This window comes from Electrona antarctica, assembly GCF_951216825.1.
Source record: "Electrona antarctica genome assembly, chromosome: 10".
In the NCBI taxonomy this organism is placed as follows: domain Eukaryota; kingdom Metazoa; phylum Chordata; class Actinopteri; order Myctophiformes; family Myctophidae; genus Electrona; species Electrona antarctica.
Window position 1 is genome coordinate 18,563,319 of NC_136791.1, and position 20,075 is coordinate 18,583,393.

At 43.3% G+C, this 20,075-nt stretch overlaps 1 protein-coding gene across 3 annotated transcripts in view; it reads left to right on the top strand.

Annotated features, from left to right (window-relative positions):
• The window catches only part of LOC306931686 (protocadherin-15-like), a gene marked incomplete at its 3' end in the record, with an annotated part of 360,480 nt that overhangs the window by 136,039 nt on the left and 204,366 nt on the right, over positions 1 to 20,075 (top strand). For 2 of the 3 annotated variants that reach the window (XM_079513231.1, XM_079513232.1), the window contains exons 5-7: positions 1,466 to 1,621; positions 6,936 to 7,055; positions 7,367 to 7,477. In XM_079513231.1, the coding sequence (XP_079369357.1) occupies positions 1,466 to 1,621; positions 6,936 to 7,055; positions 7,367 to 7,477 (387 nt within the window). Of the gene's footprint in view, positions 1 to 1,465; positions 1,622 to 6,935; positions 7,056 to 7,366; positions 7,478 to 7,752; positions 7,825 to 20,075 lie in introns of those variants that run through there. The other variant, XM_079513233.1, reaches the window with a different exon arrangement.

Consider the following 20,075-nt stretch of genomic DNA (forward strand, 5'->3'; position numbering starts at 1 on the left):
TCTAGCCCTTAGAAAATAATATTTGCAAATTACTTTTTGTATTTTTTGGTCTCAAGTCAAGTTTCAAGTCTTAGTCGTTGATAAGGCTGCTTGGCCTTAAGGATAAAGTCCAAGTGGGAAGCACGCACATATCAAAAAAGTTTCTACAGGTGCTGAATAAAAATACGTACAATGATGAAGGAAGGGAGTTTGCACAATGGTCTGTACTCTGTAGCTCCCAGAATCAATTTGAGTTTAGAGGTGCTTGGCCTTAAGCCCACAGAAGTGGAATTGTGTGTGACTTCTCAAACTTTAGAAGTGAAACTTCAAAAAGAAGGTCCAGGTAATTATAATAATAGAAGTCGTCGACACTTGTATTGAGCACATTTTGCCTGAACGTACAGGCAAGATTAAGATCCTGCTCAACATGTCACGTACAACCCACATACAGTAGTTGAAATGTCTGTTTGCATTGAACATGACATATTAACATCCTCTAGAAACCAGCAGCAGTTAGAAAGTTAATTGCTATTTACAGTACAAAGGCACTGTATATTGAAAAAGGCATGCAGTGATAATTTTCTGGTTAACCCATTAACCCATCATTTTTAGATTTTAACCACCTTCAACATTATTTTATACTTTGCTGGCTATTCAAACATATGAGATATACAAGCTCATAGTGCGTCACTTTGTGCCACGCTATGAATTTGTAGATCTGTTGTTTTTGAAGAATCGTGAAAATGTGTCTTTTACTCAAATCTTTGCTTCTGGGGGTCCCTGGAACAAAATATTTTGTGATGGGGGTCGGGGGCCAAATACACAATTTTGACATGAAAAGGTTTGATAGGACTATGAGAACCACACTTATATAGCAACATACGTTTGTCAGAAATCTGTCAGGATTTAGATTTGTAGAATTGGCCTCAGGTCTTAATGGGTTAAAGTTGGTTGTGTCCTGTGATGACTGATGACGTTTAACACGGTCACTGTCCTTGGTCCTGAATTATAGTCAAAGCACTTTCTCATTGTATCTCCAGCTACAGAGACAGCATTCATTGCATGGATGATCACTGTTTAGCGCAGTAGTTCTGAACCCCCCCCCCCCCCCCCCCCCGAATTGATAGCCGATTTGGCTGCAGACCCCCACATCTGGAAATGTTTTGTGCCAGGGACCACCAGAAGAGAAGTTTTGTGTGTTACAAAAATGAAGAAAAAAAGTTCAACATTTTCCAAGCTTGACACAAGCTTGTACATCTGCTATTTTTGAATAGCCAGCATATACATGGATATAGTGGTTAAAATGACTGTGGTGCTGTATTAAAAGTCTTTCAATTGTCACTTTATTGTCATCTGACTTCCGACCCCCCACGATCATGTGGGGACCCTCCTGACCCACAGGTGGAGTGCTTGTTGGATACCCCTCAATGGCCCTGTGTACCACCGCCTCCCAAGTACATCACCACCATCTTCTCTTTGTTCTCAGCCTCCAAAGTACATCACTACCATCGTGGTGCAGGTGCAGTGCACCAACGAGCTGATCGGCACCATCATCCTGCACGAGGTGCGCATCGTGGTGCGGGACCGGAACGACAACACGCCGCGCTTCCAGCAGCCACGCTACTATGTAGCGGTCAACGAGGTAAGGAACAGAAGGATGTTATCATATAGTGAAAAAATCAGCGGACACAGACAAATTTGTCCTGGGCAAAGACTTGATCTTGTCCGTTTACACACCATTATAATGTTGTTATTTTGAGCATAAGACGCAATTACTGATTGTCAAGTCTCCAGGTTTTCTTCATTATGTATGATAATTATTTACTATGACACTATGGCATATTAGGACTGGAGTCCAAGTCCAACTAGTTCCAATGGTTCTCAAATGTTTTATTTGCAACAATCCCCTTAATAACTCTGAGATTGTACAAATGGAACCAAATAGACCCTTACGCGGGTCCATTTGGTTCCATTTGAACACTCAGAGTTACAGACCTGTTATGCTAGACCTGTAGCTCTTTATGTGTTTCTGGTAATATTATTGTCCACTCATCAATCTACGCTCACAGCATGGCTCACAGCAGGCTAACCCTAACGATATGGTTAAATCTCATCCCTGGCAAATGCCCTGTATTACTTATAATAATAATAATAAACACTTAAAAAAATCTAAACTAAGCTGAAATTGAAAACATTCTATGGAAAATTCAGAACTCTAATAACCTGGGGCGACTGTGGCTCAAGAGGTAGAGCAGGTCGTCCAATGATCCATGGGTCGGCGGTTCGAATCCCGGCTCGTCCTGTCTACATGTCGAAGTGTCCTTGGGCAAGACACTGAACCCCAAATTGCTCCCGATGTGCTGGTTGGTACCTTGCATGGCTTCCGCTGCAATCGGTGTATGAATGTGTGAGTGAATGGGTGAATGTAATGCACAATCTATGCACCATTTACCATTTACCTGTAAGGCACAACCTCCTGGTGAACCTCACCTTACAGTCTAACCTGTAGTCGGTGGTCCATGGGGTTGGAGCTGGGCATGGTGGCTCCATGCTGATGAGGCAGTGGTTCCATGGGGTTGGAGCTGGGCATGGTGGCTCCATGCTGATGGTTCATGGGGTTGGAGCTGGGCATGGTGGCTCCATGCTGATGGTTCATGGGGTTGGAGCTGGGCATGGTGGCTCCATGCTGATGGTTCATGGGGTTGGAGCTGGGCATGGTGGCTCCATGCTGATGGTTCATGGGGTTGGAGCTGGGCATGGTGGCTCCATGCTGATGGTTCATGGGGTTGGAGCTGGGCATGGTGGCTCCATGCTGATGGAGCTGGGCATGGTGGCTCCATGCTGATGGTTCATGGGGTTGGAGCTGGGTATGGTGGCTCCATGCTGATGGTTCATGGGGTTGGAGCTGGGTATGGTGGCTCCATGCTGATGGTTCATGGGGTTGGAGCTGGGCATGGTGGCTCCATGCTGATGGAGCTGGGCATGGTGGCTCCATGCTGATGGTTCATGGGGTTGGAGCTGGGTATGGTGGCTCCATGCTGATGGTTCATGGGGTTGGAGCTGGGCATGGTGGCTCCATGCTGATGAGGTGTGACAGTCAGTGTAGTGTGACCCCTTGTAAAGTCAAGTCACTGAAAAGCACAGTCAGTTCAGAATGCCTGCAGCGTATTAGCTTTAACTGCTCTGTCATTTTGAAACTTCAGTTCTAGTATATTCTAGTGTGTTGCCCAGGGGGCGGCAGGCGAAGGCTTAGGAGTTAGTAGAGCTGTCAAGTCCGAGGGTTCCCAGTTCAAAATCACTGTCAGAATGGTAACCGGAATGCTTGCCCCATAACACGCCTCCCCCCAGCGGTTACTGTATTTGTTTTATTGAGGTTAAGGTTAGCAATAAGGTTAGGTTTTTGCATAGTTTTACTGAGGTTAAGTTTAGGAATAAGGTTAGGGTTAGGCATATTTTTTTTCCCACTGAGGTTATATGTTTAGGAATAAAGTTAGGTTTATGCATAGTTTTATTGAGATTTGTGTGTGTGTGTGTGTGTGTGTGTGTGTGTGTGTGTGTGTGTGTGTGTGTGTGTGTGTGTGTGTGTGTGTGTGTGTGTGTGTGTGTGTGTGTGTGTGTGTGTGTGTGTGTGTGTGTGTGTGTGTGTGTGTGTGTGTGTGTGTGTGTGTGTGTGTGTGTGTGTGTGTGTGTGTGACAGACAATGACACAAAGGCAAGAACAGTTTGATGATTGATCCACGGATCATAAGCCTACAACACACACACACACAATCCCCCCGCCCAACACACACACGCTACACACATACCACCACCAAGATAGACCGTTTTTTTTATTCTGTAGTCACAATACTTGCTCTTCCTCCAGTGCATGAAATTGCTCTGATATGTGTATCTACGCACGCGAGTGTGACACAGATGTCACCCCCTCCCCTCCCCCCACTGTGAGCCACCAACACATTGCAGACGATGACTTTGAGAGGACACACATTTTATGCAGTGTGTATGTCGTAGTGCGTGTGTGTTTGCATTATAGGGTTGAGAAGTTGGGTCTATTTGCGTACCCTTCTGTGTGTGTGTGTGTGTGTGTGTGTGTGTGTGTGTGTGTGTGTGTGTGTGTGTGTGTGTGTGTGTGTGTGTGTGTGTGTGTGTGTGTGTGTGTGTGTGTGTGTGTGTGTGTGTGTGTGTGTGTGTGTGTGTGTGTGTGTGTGTGTGTGTGTGTGTGTGTGTGTGTGTGTGTGGGGGGGGGGGGTAAACCCTCCAACGCAAACATACTCCACTATAGAATGAGACATTTCATTGTTGAATTCATTATTGTGCATGGATTATGAATAATATTATTGGCTGGTGCCTATAAAACATACATCATCCATTGTGTCTGCCAGGTGCGTACATTCTACGCTACAGTACATCATACACTGTGAATTAAATTACATTCTTAAGAATTCTTCCAAAACTGTACAAATTAACTTGCAAGCATTATGTGTTAATTTGTTTACATTTTCATTCAACATTGATCCGACATTGTGTAAAACATATCCATTATAAATAGCGATACTAGTATAAGGTTCAGTAAACTACGTAACCTATACATTATGTCAAAGTGTCAATACTGCAATAGACTGTTACAAGTAATAGTCCCGAATTCAAAATGGAAAGAGTAGAAAGTGCTCATTATGCAGAATGTCCCATTCACAGGTTTTCAAATGTAGGGCGTACGTATGTTTTGTAATAATATTCAAAATCCACAGAGTAACTATAGTAATTAAGGTTTTCAAATAATTGTAGTGGTACAATATTTGCCTCTGAGATGTAGTGGCGTAGAAGTAAAAGTACTGGAAATTCTCCAGGAAAGTAAAAATATATATACCTCAAAATTGTACTTAAGTACAGTACTTGAGTAAATGTATTTAGTTAGTTTACACCACTGCTTCTACCTGTCACAGTGTGTTTTCCACAGCGGTGTATATACAGCTCCCCAAGTACAGTGACTCCTGGTTTATACATAGTTGCGGCCCACTCTGTCTGGCTTGCCCTGAAATAGTTGATAGTTAATAGTTGAATTTTGACGTGCGACAGCGGCGTGCAGCAAAGTATAAATTAAGCGTGAGTCATTCCTCCTTACTGCCGTCAACTTGAAACTCCACTGACACATTATTCTCTCCTGGTCCTGTTCTCTCTATGGCAGTGGTTTTCAATAAGGGGGATCCCCACATGACAGTAAAGTGACAATTTAAGGACGTTATTACCTAATAAGGGCCTTTCTCGGCCCCACCTCTCTCCCTGTGTTTTAGGATCCAAGATGGCCGCAGCACCAGGAGGGGGTGGCCTTACTGGGCTGTGTTCACAAATTCAAGACACCTGTCTTGCGTTTGTCTTGTGTCTGTGTTTAATGGCCACTCCAATGCATTTCCAATGGAACCCCATATGGTTTGACCAAACATTTTGTTTGATGGGGGGGAGGGGGGCAGAACACATCCATCAAAGCTGTGTTCAGACACAAGTCAGGTGTCAGACACAAGGCAAGTGTCTTGAATGCAGCCCAGTAAGGTCATAATGTCGACCCCGCCCGCTCACCTCTGCCCCACCCCCTCCTGGTGCTGCGGCCATCTTGGATCCTAAAACACAGGGAGAGAGGTGGGGCCGAGAAAGGCCCTTATTGGCCTAGGGGCCGCCCTAGTGTAGTGGTTAGAGCATATGCCTTTCATGTGGAAGGTTGTGGGTTCAAACCCTGCCTGGGGTCGACGTCAGCAAGGGCATACGGTCGCAACGGGTTCCTAACGCCAATTCAAATGGGTTCAGATCTGAGCCAAGTCTCCTGAGGAGGCGCGTCTGAAACCTGTCCTGGACGGGGTATCCGGACGCACTATAAAAACTGGTCAAACACCGGCCAAATCGTCAAATGATATCTATAAGAAAATGTATAAAAAAATGTGTGTTAAAATGGCCAATGTACAAGCTCACAATGCCTCGCATTGTGCAACGTTGTTGAGCTTGTAGGTCTGCTATTTTCACTATACGTATGTATCTGTGGAACCGAGTCAAACTAAATGTAAGAAGTGCGTGTCAGGGTGGGGGGCTCCGCTCAGTGAAGTGGTGGGTCGCTGCCTGAAAAGGTGGGGTCCGCAACGTTAGTTAATATAAAGTAACAACAAAACCAGTTTAACCACTTTAACCCTATTTCATATTACGACTATTCAGAAAATGGCCAATTTACGCGTTGGAAATGTTTTAATATATTTTTTAAATATGTCTTCTCTTATGGGGTTCCCTGGAACAACACCTTTTCAGACGGGGGTCCACAGGTAAATACACAGCAATGTGGGGGTCCTTGTCATGAAAACATTTGAGAACCACTGGTCTAACCACTTGCAATCATCCAGGATTTCGTATATCCGCTTCTTGCTAAGCATGATTCATGGTGTATAATCATTCACACGAGGAAGATTATACGGTCGGTTAATTACCCAGCCCTACAGCCAAGGCATAATTCTGTCCGCAGTGTGGCTTGCACACTACAGAGTGAAATGTAGGGTTGCTGCTGATGGCAACCTTTGGCCATGCCATCTAATATGGATTTGTTTCTGAACATTTATTATGGAATAGCGGTATTGATTGACTGACTGATTTATTTAGGTACAGTACTGTACAGTCAGACTCATTACAGTGAGTTACCGGTAAATCACGTCAATTGGGTGACTGACACTAAAAGCCAGATGCTTGTTCCAATAGTTGGCCCATTACACATTCAACACTCAAACAACCGATGAACAAGACAACAGTGCTACGAAACTAAACTACAAACTATTGAAAAATCAGCATACAGATCAAATGCATGACGATGTCATAAATGAGGGTGGCCATGCATGGACAGAGCGTTGCTGTGAGTAGGCGTTCATGTTCGTATGTGATATCTGAGCTTTTGACATCTCTCTCCCACTCTTGTTTTCCTCGGTGCAGCTCACACCCATTGGGACCACCATATTCATGGGCTTCGCTGGAAATAACGGCGCCACGGACATTGACGACGGGCCCAACGGACAGATAGAATATGGCATCCAGTACAACCCCAACGACCTGGTATTATACGCTAGTCTGAAATAAGTCTGTGAAAAAAACAAGTCTGCAAATGTTTTCTGCAATGATTAGCCTATTCTCCCTCAGCTTTCTCTCCCTTTCCATCTATTTCTGTCTCTCATGTCTGTCTGTCTCTCTCTGTCTCTCTCTGTCTTACTACCATGCATACATTTAAACAGTTTATCCGGTATAGTTTCAGTGTACACATGTTTGCTAAATGTCTAAATTGTAATTCTCTCTCTCTCTCTCTCTATCTCTCTCTCTCTCTCTCTCTCTCTCTCTCTCTCTCTCCTTCCATCTCTCTTCTTCTTCAGGTATCTAACGGGACAGTGGGAGTAGGAAACACTCTCTCAGGTTCTATTATTCTGGCAGAGAGGCTCAACTATGAGGAGAGAACACGTTACCTGGTCATAGTCCAAGCCAATGTAAGTCATCAATATAAAATGTGCATTTATATACATAGGCCTATGTGCCATTCCAAATCTTCACGCTTTCCTGATCTTTCCCTAAAGGTTTTCTGAAAATGCATGTTTTCAACAGGTTTTATTTTAGGTTTTATTTTATTTATATGATTTGCATTGCTAGTTCTACTGCTTTGCTACTGGAAACAAGTGTCACTCCTTTGCACTTCCAGCAGAGGAATCTGAACAGAATTTCCGGTCAAGACCCGGCGACTATTGTGACAGGGAATGTACATAGACGGAAAAACAATCTGGCAGTCTGCCTGGCTTCCATCCCACAGCATGTTCAAGGGCTTCTGCTGGATTGAAAGGTATCAGTGGGTCGGTCTCTTCAGCAGACGCACATAAAAGGCAGTGTTAGATTGAAGTGCTACTTACAGTATGTGTTAATGTCCATACCGTCCATGCTGCCAGTCGACCTGCGTTCTGAGCCAAACGTTACATCGCCTATATTTGGCCACACGTTGGCTTTGATCCAAGGCCTTGTGGGGGAAGCCAGCGAATTTGGATGAAGCAAACTGTAATATTATATTGTTTCTGTCTTGCAGAAACCTCTTATCCCCATATTTGTACTTTTTTCCCCGTAAATTAATGCCCTACTTGATCATACTACAGCGTCACACAAAAGCATTGAAAATCGGATCTACAGACTGAGTTTGTAGATCTGCGACTTTTGCAATTTTTGAATTAGTAACTGTTTTGGACATATGAGGTTTCCACCCGACAGACAATATTTATATTGTATTTTAAAAAGGTCATGCTTACAAGAGCCCCTCTGCCGCTGTGAACCGTTTAGTTTGAGCTGCCTTCTGGGAAATAACGACACTTTATGAACGAGTTCACGGCTGCTAAAAAGTCGAGATGGCAACGGCGTGGAAAGGTGAACACGGTGATAATATTAGCATTATTCCAGTTGAGTGGTGTGTAATAACACTTATCCATCTAGTGCCGCTCTGTAAAAAAGCGGATTGCGCTGGAAGAAATGGAAGAAAAAGCCCTACAGTATAACCACTGAACCACTGGGAAAGGCTGCTTTTTCGTATCTTTTATTTTTCCCCCCCAAGTATTTATACCCCTTTTCTCCCCAAATTAATCATTCAGTCACGTTTCTGTGTGGTCACTACTCTTGTATCACCTGCTAGTGAGGAGCCCCCACCGGGAGGACCTACAGGTAGATCCTCCTCCCGCCCAGAACCTTCTATTAGAGAAAACAGCACCGGACACCGGTCACGTGGCTCATGCAACTCGAAATAGTGACACACGCTCATAGACTCCAGTGCATGCCGTAAACATCCTGTCCGGGTCTTTGCCCCTCATCATCACTGTCGGTGGGTCCGGTCATCTGTGGGTCTTCAGGTGACTGTAGAGGCCGATCCTTGAGCCACGGTCTCTATCAGCGCCAGTGGCTCAGGGGGTATTGGCTGATAGAGGCCAGATGGGAATGGGAACCGTGAGGTTTCCAGATCCCGTGCTCCTCCTGTCTGCGACATACCAAAGCCTACACGGGTTGTGCAGTCGACGCGCTGTGATTGGCCAGTCGCTGTGATTGACAGCCTAAACCTAACCATAACCTCAGTAAAACTATACCTAAACCTAACCCTAACCCTAACCTCAAGAAAAATATACCTAAACCTAACCCTAACCTTAACCTCAGTTAACTTAACTTACCCAGGGGCGTGGTTATAAACACAACCCGTGTAGGAATTAATATGTCGCCTCCTGTCCACGTGCAGAAGTGTCCTTGGGCAAGACACTGAACCCCACATTGCCTCCAATGAGTTGGTCGGTGCAAGCTTGCCACCATTGGTGTGTGAATGTGGGAAGTGAGGACGCTGGCGTCGACTGTTCGCCGCTTCACCTCCCAATGTATGAATGAATAAACCATTGTAAGAGCTTTGTGAAAGTGCCATAAAAATACAATTCATTATTATTGCAGTGGGTGAATATGTGAATGGTTGTCATGGGGGTGTTGTTGTTGTGATATGTTGTGTGAGGAGGTGGTAGGTCTCTCCTTTCTCTGTTGCCTCATTGCTTTTGCGGCACAGTGGAGGTGCTTTTCTTTTTTTTTATGTTTTTTTGTGGCTTTCGCCTTTATTTTATATAATATATATATATATATATATATATATATATATATATATATATATATATATATAATATGTATATATTTTTTTTTATGGAGGGACAGACAGTAGGCTGACAGGAAATGGGGAAGAGATGGTGGGAATACATGCAGTAAAGGCCGTCGAGATTGGGAGTCGAACCCGTGGCACACTGCCAGACTGTATTACCAGCCAAGGTGCCTGGACCGCTGAGCCACGGCCCAGGCCGGAGGTGCTTTTCTAACCGTGCCTTCTTCATGCACAAAAAATAGCCGATCTAGATGCATTGTGAACTTGTAGATCTGCTATATTTGGTGAAAAGACTTGGTGTACTGTAGGCTGTAATAGAACGCTGGGGCGACTGTGGCTCAAGAGGTAGAGCAGGTCGTCCAATGATCCATGGGTCGGCGGTTCGAATCCCGGCTCCTCCTGTCTACATGTCGAAGTGTCCTTGGGCAAGACACTGAACCCCAAATTGCTCCCGATGTGCTGGTTGGTGCCTTGCATGGCTTCCGCCGCCATCGGTGTATGAATGTGTGTGTGAATGGGTGAATGTAATCTATGTAAAGCGCCTTGGATAAAGGCGCTATATAAATGCACCATTTACCATTTAACGCTTCAAGTACATTTTAACTGGTGTCCGTTAGAGTAAGTATAGAGGGTCTTAAGTGATAATGATGAATTCCAACTACTATCAAAGTATTCTGAGGCATCCTAGGGTGCCACAGCACCCACTTTGAGAAGCCCTGGCCTAGACGCCGTGGTGGGCAGGTACTTGCTCTCCCCCGAGTGCCCCTAGGTTGCATTTTCACTGCGGTAATATAATACGTCCATACACGTCCATACAGCTCTAATACCTAATGGACCCTTTCATGCACCACTTTGTTTGTTTATCTTAGCATTGGCGTTGAGCTAAATAGAACTCTGCAGAGAAATTACGTGAGCAAGTCTTGTTAGTATTCTGTGGCAGCAACTCGACTTACAGTTTTTCATTAGTGGCATGGAATTGGAACACCCAAAGCCAGACTTTGAGAATGAATATATTTTTTTCCCTAACATCCTAAAGGAATCTTTGGTTATGCTGTTAAGTGGAAAGTAATTCCAACTTGAATCAATACTTTGCTGCTTCACTGAGTGCATGTGCACTGCATGCAGAATGGTTCATTATTGTTTTGTTCTCCTCGCAGTTTGAGGGAAATATACCAGTATGTGCTTTTTGGCCTGTTTAAGTTTTTGCCATACTCATACATAAAGTTGGCAATGTTGATACATCCATCTTCTTTGGAACAGTGTCTGTCCAAACAAGATATCTCAAGCTTTCTGGAGGAAACCACATACAGTAACTCCAAAATGTGCATGCGGGTGAAATCAGCCGCCAACTATATCTGCCCAACCCAGTAGTCACTTTGAGTGGCATCGCACACAGAAGCCATGGGCGAGACTTAACCGGCCATGTATGTCGGTTTCCGGCGCCTCAGTCTTAACTGTTGTGTTATTTAGCACCAACATTAATGGCTAAAGTAGCTGATATACAGTATATGCTGAAATGCATCCCTCCGTCCATACATTAGATGAAGGCTATTTGCGCGTTCACGCACATGTCAGGTCCATGTCAGGTCCCCGGAGCGCTGGTTGAGAACCACTGATTTAAACCCATACTAAGTACTTCATTGACCATACTGGGTTCCAAAAAGGCTCTATACTTGGTCCCTCCTTTTTTCACTTTACACTAAATCTCTTGGTTGAAAAGAGCTGATCTACAAACAGTTTCCGCTGAATGCGGTTTACATATCATGGGAAAAATACAAAGATAATTTCACTTACAATGCTTCTTTACAGCTGTGATGTGACAATAAGATGATTCATATTCTGATATCATGAAATGCCCAGAATAGAGATGCTATTGGGTTCATGTATGTACCGTAATGTGGTTCATTTTTTTTAAAGCAGATCATTTCCAACCTCGACCCTCGCAATTTGCGAGGGTCGAGCAACGAGCAGAATGCCTAATCAGTCACATTTTTCATCTATTTATGGGATCCTCCTCTAAATGCATGTATGCATAAAGGAGATATTATGCATAGCCAGGCATCCAAAATGAGATGTAAAAGGATCACTTAATCTAGGGGGCTGAGTCATTTGCGGAGCTGCGATGCATTGAAATATTGATATAAAATATTACACCTTACATTTTGCTAGGACATCACATTAAACTCTTTCAGGTTTTTAAATGATTATTTACTTTGCATACTTTACTTTTATAGTAATGCGAGTCTCTCCAATTACCGTTCATAGGCCAACAGCGCTGGGCATCCTAATTGATTTAGTGAGTGGGGTTATTGGAAAAAGATATTGGAAATCAAGTTGTGCAAATGAAGCCAGTTTAACTCCTTAACATTAAATTACTTTTTAATCTGCTCTGAGGAAGGCTGAGGCGTTAAGTGTTCTCAATTAAATGAGAATTTGTATTCTGCGCCAGTCTTGCAACCTTTACTCTGGAGTGCATCTTTTTCCACTTTGGTGGTATTTGATTAAAGTTAGATTTACTAGCCCTTACCCGTTGTGAAATACTTGCCGCCTTGTGGCCGCGGGGGGTACTGCGCCCTGTGGCCACGGGGGGTACTGTGTCCTTGGTGCGTTTTCGCATTTTTAATTCACTAATAAATTCATTATTAATTTATAATTTGTTAAATTGGAAAAAGGGCTTCGTTAAGACCTCCGTATTATTATGGTCAATGCCTGTGTGAAAAGTGGGAGTGATTGCTGCAGGCAGTGAAGAGCTACGGAAGTGTTTCTGACAGACAGACATTCAGACAGACATTGTCAGAATTATAGAGCACCGAAGTCCTGACGTCACTGCCCTCTACTGTCAGTAGAGGGCGTCAGTCCACAGGTTCATGTACTTTTTATTTGCATTGTAATCTCCATAGGGGGATTTTAGATCGCCTCATATAAGAACTGTGTTTGAAAAATAAACCGATCACCCCGGCCTTTTCACTCATATGGATATGAAGCATCGACTGAAGGTGGAAATGTACAAATATACCCAAAGAGTAACAATAAACGAGTCAAACAACCCAGAGACTACATTTCCGGGTATGCGGGTGGCTGCATCTGTCCGTCGCACAACAGAAACTGAATGTCAATTACGTTTATTTTTATTTTTATTGTATTGATATTTAATGTTTCGTGGTTAGTACGAGTCGAGTCACCACCAGCTGAGCTTACGTCAACGAGGAATCTTGTAAGCTGTAAGGTTGTTGTACAGTATTGTCTTTGTTGAAGACGTCACACCAACATTATGCTGCAGAAATAAACAAGTCTCAATGTTCAATTTCATTCTGAATCTCATTCTTTGTTTCACTGTAATGTGACCTGTAGATTTGCTGTACATTACATTTAGATCGGCCTTTTCTCAGAGGTTGTTCATTTTATTATATTGGAAGGTATTTGGACCAGTAGAGAACATAACATTTGTGCCAAACATAAATAAACATAAATAATCAGACTTCCCCTTCCCCCTATTAAAGGGTAGATGATTGTCCTCTTTTTTTATGCTCTTTGCCGAGCGTATGCCGCTTCTATAAAGGCTTGGTTTACTTGACTGTAGCAGAGTACCTTGGACTTCTTTACTTGACTGTAGCAGAGTGCCTTGGACTTCTTTACTTGACTAGCAGAGTACCTTGGACTTCTTTACTTGACTGTAGCAGAGTTTGATTGATTGATTGATTGAAAAATGTATTAACAGTTTGCAGAATTACAGTACATTTCAAGCACAAACTCAATACAAAGGCTGTTAACTGTGAGTGGACGACCCAATTAAGCATTACACTTGTTTCCAATAGGGTCCACCATGTTCAAATCATCAAAAACATTTAGAGACGTACAAATAGACACTTCTATATAGACAAAGGATAGAACAGGAATTCATCATAAAGGAGGTAAAAAGGGAAAAGAAACATATACAGTGGGGGAAAAAAAGGGGTGGGCGGTGGTGGGGATTCACGTTCAGCTCCGTTAATTTGTTTGTTTTCCTTGGAGGAGCTGCGTTGGGTCCCCAAGTCGGCTCCGTGGCCGTACCTTGAGTTGGCTGTGTGGCCGTGACCATCTCTTGTGTTGTCCTTGTGTTGGGTCCCCAAGTCGGCTCCGTGGCCGTACCTTGAGTTGGCTGTGTGGCCGTGACCGTCTCTTGTGTTGTCCTTGCGTTGGGTCCCCAAGTCGGCTCAGTGGCCATACCTTGAGTTGGCTGTGTGGCCGCGACCGTCTCTTGTGTTGTCCTTGCATCCGTGTTTGAGGGATTCCGATTTTACAGGGGCCAGTTTCGAAGTAGCAGAGTGCCTTGGACTTCTTTACTTGACTGTAGCAGAGTACCTTGGACTTCTTTACTTGACTGTAGCAGAGTGCCTTGGACTTCTTTACTTGGCTAGCAGAGTACCTTGGACTTCTTTACTTGACTGTAGCAGAGTGCCTTGGACTTCTTTACTTGACTGTAGCAGAGTGCCTTGGACTTCTTTACTTGACTAGCAGAGTACCTTGGACTTCTTTACTTGACTGTAGCAGAGTGCCTTGGACTTCTTTACTTGACTGTAGCAGAGTGCCTTGGACTTCTTTACTTGACTAGCAGAGTACCTTGGACTTCTTTACTTGACTGTAGCAGAGTGCCTTGGACTTCTTTACTTGACTGTAGCAGAGTGGCTTGGACTTCTTTACTTGACTGTAGCAGAGTGCCTTGGACTTCTTTACTTGACTGTAGCAGAGTGCCTTGGACTTCTTTACTTGACTGTAGCAGAGTGCCTTGGACTTCTTTACTTGACTGTAGCAGAGTGCCTTGGACTTCTTTACTTGACTGTAGCAGAGTGCCTTGGACTTCTTTGGACTTCTTTACTTGACTGTAGCAGAGTGCCTTGGACTTCTTTGGACTTCTTTACTTGACTGTAGCAGAGTGCCTTGGACTTCTTTGGACTTCTTTACTTGACTGTAGCAGAGTGCCTTGGACTTCTTTGGACTTCTTTACTTGACTGTAGCAGAGTGCCTTGGACTTGTATTATCAGATGATTGTCCTCTTTGAGGAGATTTACACACACCTAGGATGCAGTGTTGTTTTTGGCAGCAAATTTCTATTTTAGTTTTAGTCACATTTTAGTCACCTGGAATGTTTTAGTGTTAGTCTAGTTTTAGTCGACTAAATATCATATGATTTTAGTCGACTAAATCTACAGTTGATTTAGTCGACTGAAATGTATTTTGGCGGGCCTTGATGCCTTGTTGTGAGCTTGTAGATCTGCTATTTTCAGCATGCAACCAAGTGTAAAATGACTTATACTGGATCTCTTGTCCACTAGTCCCTTAATTCCTAACATTTTAGTGTAGTTTTTATTTGTTGACGAAATTGTCAGTATATTTAGTCTTAGTTTTAGTCATCATAGCTTAGTTTTCATTTAGTTTCCATTTAGTTTTCGTCAGTGGAAAAAGGTAGTCGACGGACATTTCTGGTCTTAGTTTTAGTCGACAAAAAAAAGATCTGTGCTGTACAGAACCAGACCACTGTCCTCTATGTACTAAAAGATTGTGTACTAAAGTGAAACCAATTTAACGATTAGAAGTACATTGCAACTTTATTTAAAATGTTCTTACAGTGCATGATAACATACAGTAGGCTATGTATAAAGTCTAGACGTGAAGGCTGGTGTGTGTGAGTTTGTGAATTGGAAAACATTTAGATGTGGACATGCTCCTTATACCGTTCTTTAGGTAAAGGGATTACTTTATGAAAAGAAGAAAATAAGTCTTCTTTTCATAATGACTTTATGAAAAGAAGACTTCTTTTACATAATCAAATGGATTTTTTTTTAAATATCCAGAATCCTGTTTATTGTTGTTGGTTTATTTGTAGGGACTTCAGTGATGCAAATAGCCTTCATCCTGCATCCTTAGACTCTATAAATTGAGAAAGGACGCAATCATGTCACCCTCCTGGGATGCAAAATACGGTGAAACGTTAGACGTTGTCATTTCAAGGTTTTAAGGTCGTTTCCAGGGGTCAATTGTGGAGTTTTGGGGAATTAATGGACTGGTCACCAGAAGGAGGAACGGTTGACAAGCTGTGTGTGTGTGTGTGTGTGTGTGTGTGTGTGTGTGTGTGTGTGTGTGTGTGTGTGTGTGTGTGTGTGTGTGTGTGTGTGTGTGTGTGTGTGTGTGTGTGTGTGTGTGTGTGTGTGTGTGTGTGTGTGTGTGTGTGTGTGTGTGTGTGTGTGTGTGTGTGTGTGTGTTAGGGCATTAACGACTTGAGATTTTTCCAAGTCGACTTGTCAGACAGTAAAGTCGAAGTTGAGTCGATTTATCATTTTGTACGACGGGGGACGGGGGACGGGGGACGGGGGGGGGGTGGAGGTGCGCGCGCTCAAATACGGAGCATGTCAAACAAAGCACTGCGCACACACACAGTGGCCTCTCCAATATGGCACAGTGTATGTATCATCTATATGGCAAAGCGCTGATTATCAAAACATAAAACTATAATAGTAAATACTAAACAGTGTGTGCGTCGCGCGTCCCCGTGGGCCGCGGAGAGGCTCACGGCCCGGTCGCGAACCGTTTGTTGGGCCGCCGGCCACGGGGAAGAGAAAAGGAATAAAAAAGCCTCAAATTGGGCAGGCACTTTAGACCATGCGGCCGCTGACTCTGAGGGGGAAGTGAGGGCTGCCCCAGCCTGTGAGCTCGCAGATCTACGCTTCATGCAACGAATGTACCCGTACGTTTGTTCTATTAAAGGGTAGATCGCTACCGTTTGGGGGCTCAGCAGCCCCCCAAACGGTGGTGGATCTACCCTTTATAGAACGAACGTAGCGATATGCTGTGAGCTTAGCCTGTTGCTAACGCGACCGCCCTTCTCTCTCTCTCTCTCTCTCTCTCTCTCTCTCTGTCTCTCTCTCTCTCTCTCTCTCTAACGCGTCTCTCTCTTTCTCTCTCTCTCTCTCTCTAACGCGACTCTCTCTCTCTCTCTCAACCGTTGAAGTTGCAATAGTTGGATCACTCAACACAGACCAGAAAAGATAACACAACAGGAGAGGGTGCATCATTGGCACACAGCGCCAGCAGCAGCGCGCAGCACAGCGCAGCGGCCCGAGAACACAATACAAAATATGATATGGGGAAAACTTTTTTTTTTCTTTCTTTTTTCAACTTTCGACTTGTCCTAATGTGAATCGACTTGTGTTAATGAAATCGATAAATCGATTTTTTAGTGAATGCCCTAGTGTGTGTGTGTGTGTGTGGTCATCATTGGTCCTTCACAGGAGTGTTGAGACAGACAGTGACAGACAGTTTCACTGTCTGTCACTTCTCCTTTCTAAATGTTATCAGAGAGAGAGAGAGGGAGAAAGGACTTGGGCAACAGGAACATTATGGAGAACAATGACTGTAGGCCTACAATCTACACAAACAGTCCTGTGCGTGCGTGTGTGCGTGCGTGCCTGCGTGCGTGCGTGCCTGCGATTCATGGTTAAGAAGACTGACACATGCTTAGCTGCACAATAGTGTTGCGTGCCGTAAATAGCAGATCTACAAGCTCACTATACGTGTCAGAGATTGGTTCCTTGTTCTCTTGAGCCAATCATATCAAAGCAGTTAGTGGCTCCGCCTCCAAACTCTCTGGTAGGCCTATAAGAAGACTCGGTCCGTGTCATTTCTCCACAACTCCTCCAGGGTAGAAGGCTCGGTCTGTGTCATTTCTCCACAACTCCTCCAGGGTAGAAGACCTGGTCTGTGTCATTCCTCCTCAACTCCTCCAGGATAGAATGCTCGGTCCGTGTCATTCCTCCTCAACTCCTCCAGGGTAGAAGATCTGGTCCGTGTCATTCCTCCTCAACTCCTCCAGGATAGAAGGCTCGGTCTGTGTCATTTCTCCACAACTCCTCCAGGATAGAAGACCTGGTCCGTGTCATTTCTCCTCAACTCCTCCAGGGTAGAAGACTCGGTCCGTGTAATTTCTCCTCAACTCCTCCAGGATAGAAGACTCGGTCCGTGTCATTCCTCCACAACTCCTCCAGGATATCAATCATTTCTGATCACATCTGACCGTGGACTCCAGACTTAGATGAACTCTCTTGACGCCACCGGGGACAGTTCTGCTGAACAGGAGGAACCCAAACACCTTGGTATGTTGTTTCTTTTATTAGCTTTTTTCGTTTTAAAATACAAGACATACATGACCACATATAAAACAGAGAAAACAAAACAAGAAAACGAAACAAAACAAACAAAATCAGAACAGAGAAGAACAGCTGCTATGCACCAGAACAAACCCTCACAAATATCCACCCGCCCTCACCCACCCACCCATGCCCAGGGGGGAACAAAATAGCTTACTGAATTAATGCAATAACAAATAAATCAAATTTTGAATAGTAGTAAACATAGAGGTATACAGAGCTGAAAAATAATACCGGAGGGGATTGCAATGTTGACCCTACTTAGATTGTGGTTAATGAGTTAAGGTGTTTTCCGCCGTTTTTTCCCAAAAACGCGTTCAGTCTGCAAGGACCTTAAATTTGTGAAAGAAAAGGATCCCGGGTTCTGTAGAAGTTGTTCAGCGAACCTCTAAACGTGTATTTGGTTTTTTTTCTAAGGTTGACAAATCTTTTATCCATGATGACACACAGGGAGGGTTAGGGCTCTTCCATGGGAGCCATTTGTTACGTCTGGCTATGAGGGAGGCAAAAGCCTGGAAGCTATTAAATCTGCCGGATACCGGAGAACTCATTTTAGTTTTACTTCACCTTCATTTAAATTGCATTGAATTGAGAGAGAGAGAGAGAGTATAGAGCGTCGCAGTCCTGCCCCCTTTCATGACGACGCCAGGCCCAGGAAATAATTCCCAATGCATTTTTCCTCATAGACATTTCAAAAAGTATTTATTTAAAGACGGTTACGCCGCGGACAAAGCCAACTCGAGTTGTGACAACTCATGACAACAAACACAATATTTTGGACCAAACAAATAATTACAAAGAAGAAAAACAACAAAAAGTGTTGTAACCTGCCGTTTTTTTTCTTCTGTCTAATTATTTGTTCGGCCCAAGAAATTGTGTTTGTTGTCATGATTTGTCACGACAAGAGTTGGCTTTGTACGAGGCTTAAAAGGTCTTTAAATAAATACTTTTTGAAATGTCTGAGGAAAATGAACGGAGAATAATTTCCTGGGCCCTGGTAGGGGGCGGGACTGCGATGCTCTATAGTTGTTTAGAGTTTACACTAGATAGATGAAGTAGGAATGCTAAAGTTTAAACACCAACGTACCAAAACAAAGTAATTCATTAGTAAACAATATCCTGAAATGCTAGGCCTACTATCACTGGTATTCACATACTGAACTTTTTATCATTATCTAGCTGACCATTTAATTGCACAAAATAATTTGATCACTTTGGAAATGAATTATAACATCTGTGGGTTTGACATACTGATGAAGACATCATGTTAGCATAACGATGAAGACATCATGTTAGCATAACGATGAAGACATCATGTTAGCATAACGATGAAGACATCATGTTAGCATAACGATGAAGACATCATGTTAGCATAACGATGAAGACATTGATGAAGAACTTTCGCTGCGGCGAGTTGGAAAACTAGTAGTGTACTGGAAATTCCATGAACCCAGAAATGGTGATTAATGTAAACTTTTATGAAACCCCATAGTTTTATATATCATATGCTACTTAAAGAATGATGATTTTTTTTTTTTTAATTGCCTTTATATACGAAGTTAATGGTATGGTCACATATGCTAATAACTCAAATTGCTCAATGTGCAACTTTTAGCAACCAAGCTTAATCTCATCTGCTGAGCCTACAGATGACATTTGAATCATAAAAGTATACATTAAACAACATTTCTGGGTTGGTGAGTTCTCCAGATACCAATCTGCCTACCCTTTTAATTCCCCCCCTCCTAAATAGTCATTTTATTATTATTTCTATTCTGAATCTTACATTGTGTTTTATTGTCATTTGACCGGTAACTTCACTGTAGATCATTTCTGTTTTGCATTAATAGTTCAGTTCTGGTATTACTTAAGTAACCACTTAATTCCTATATTTTAGTCATGCTAAAAAAAAGTAAATTTATTAAGGTTTTTTTTAAAGCCATTGTTAGTTAGCTACATGACAGTTGACATTTGTTGTACGACTAAATTTGAAGTCCACAAAGTGCTGTCTTTCTACCTATCAACAATCTTTCCTTTGTGTTTGTTTCCAATCCAGTGTCGAATCATCAGTCTGACTGTCCTGTCCTACCAGAGGTGAATGAACAAAGAAGCTTGTCAAAGAAAAAACACCATAGCTGTGATCAGTGTGGAAAACACTTCCCTTACATCTCCAACCTTAAAACCCACCAGAGAACTCACACTGGAGAGAAACCCTATGGATGTGATCATTGTGGACAACACTTCTCTCTA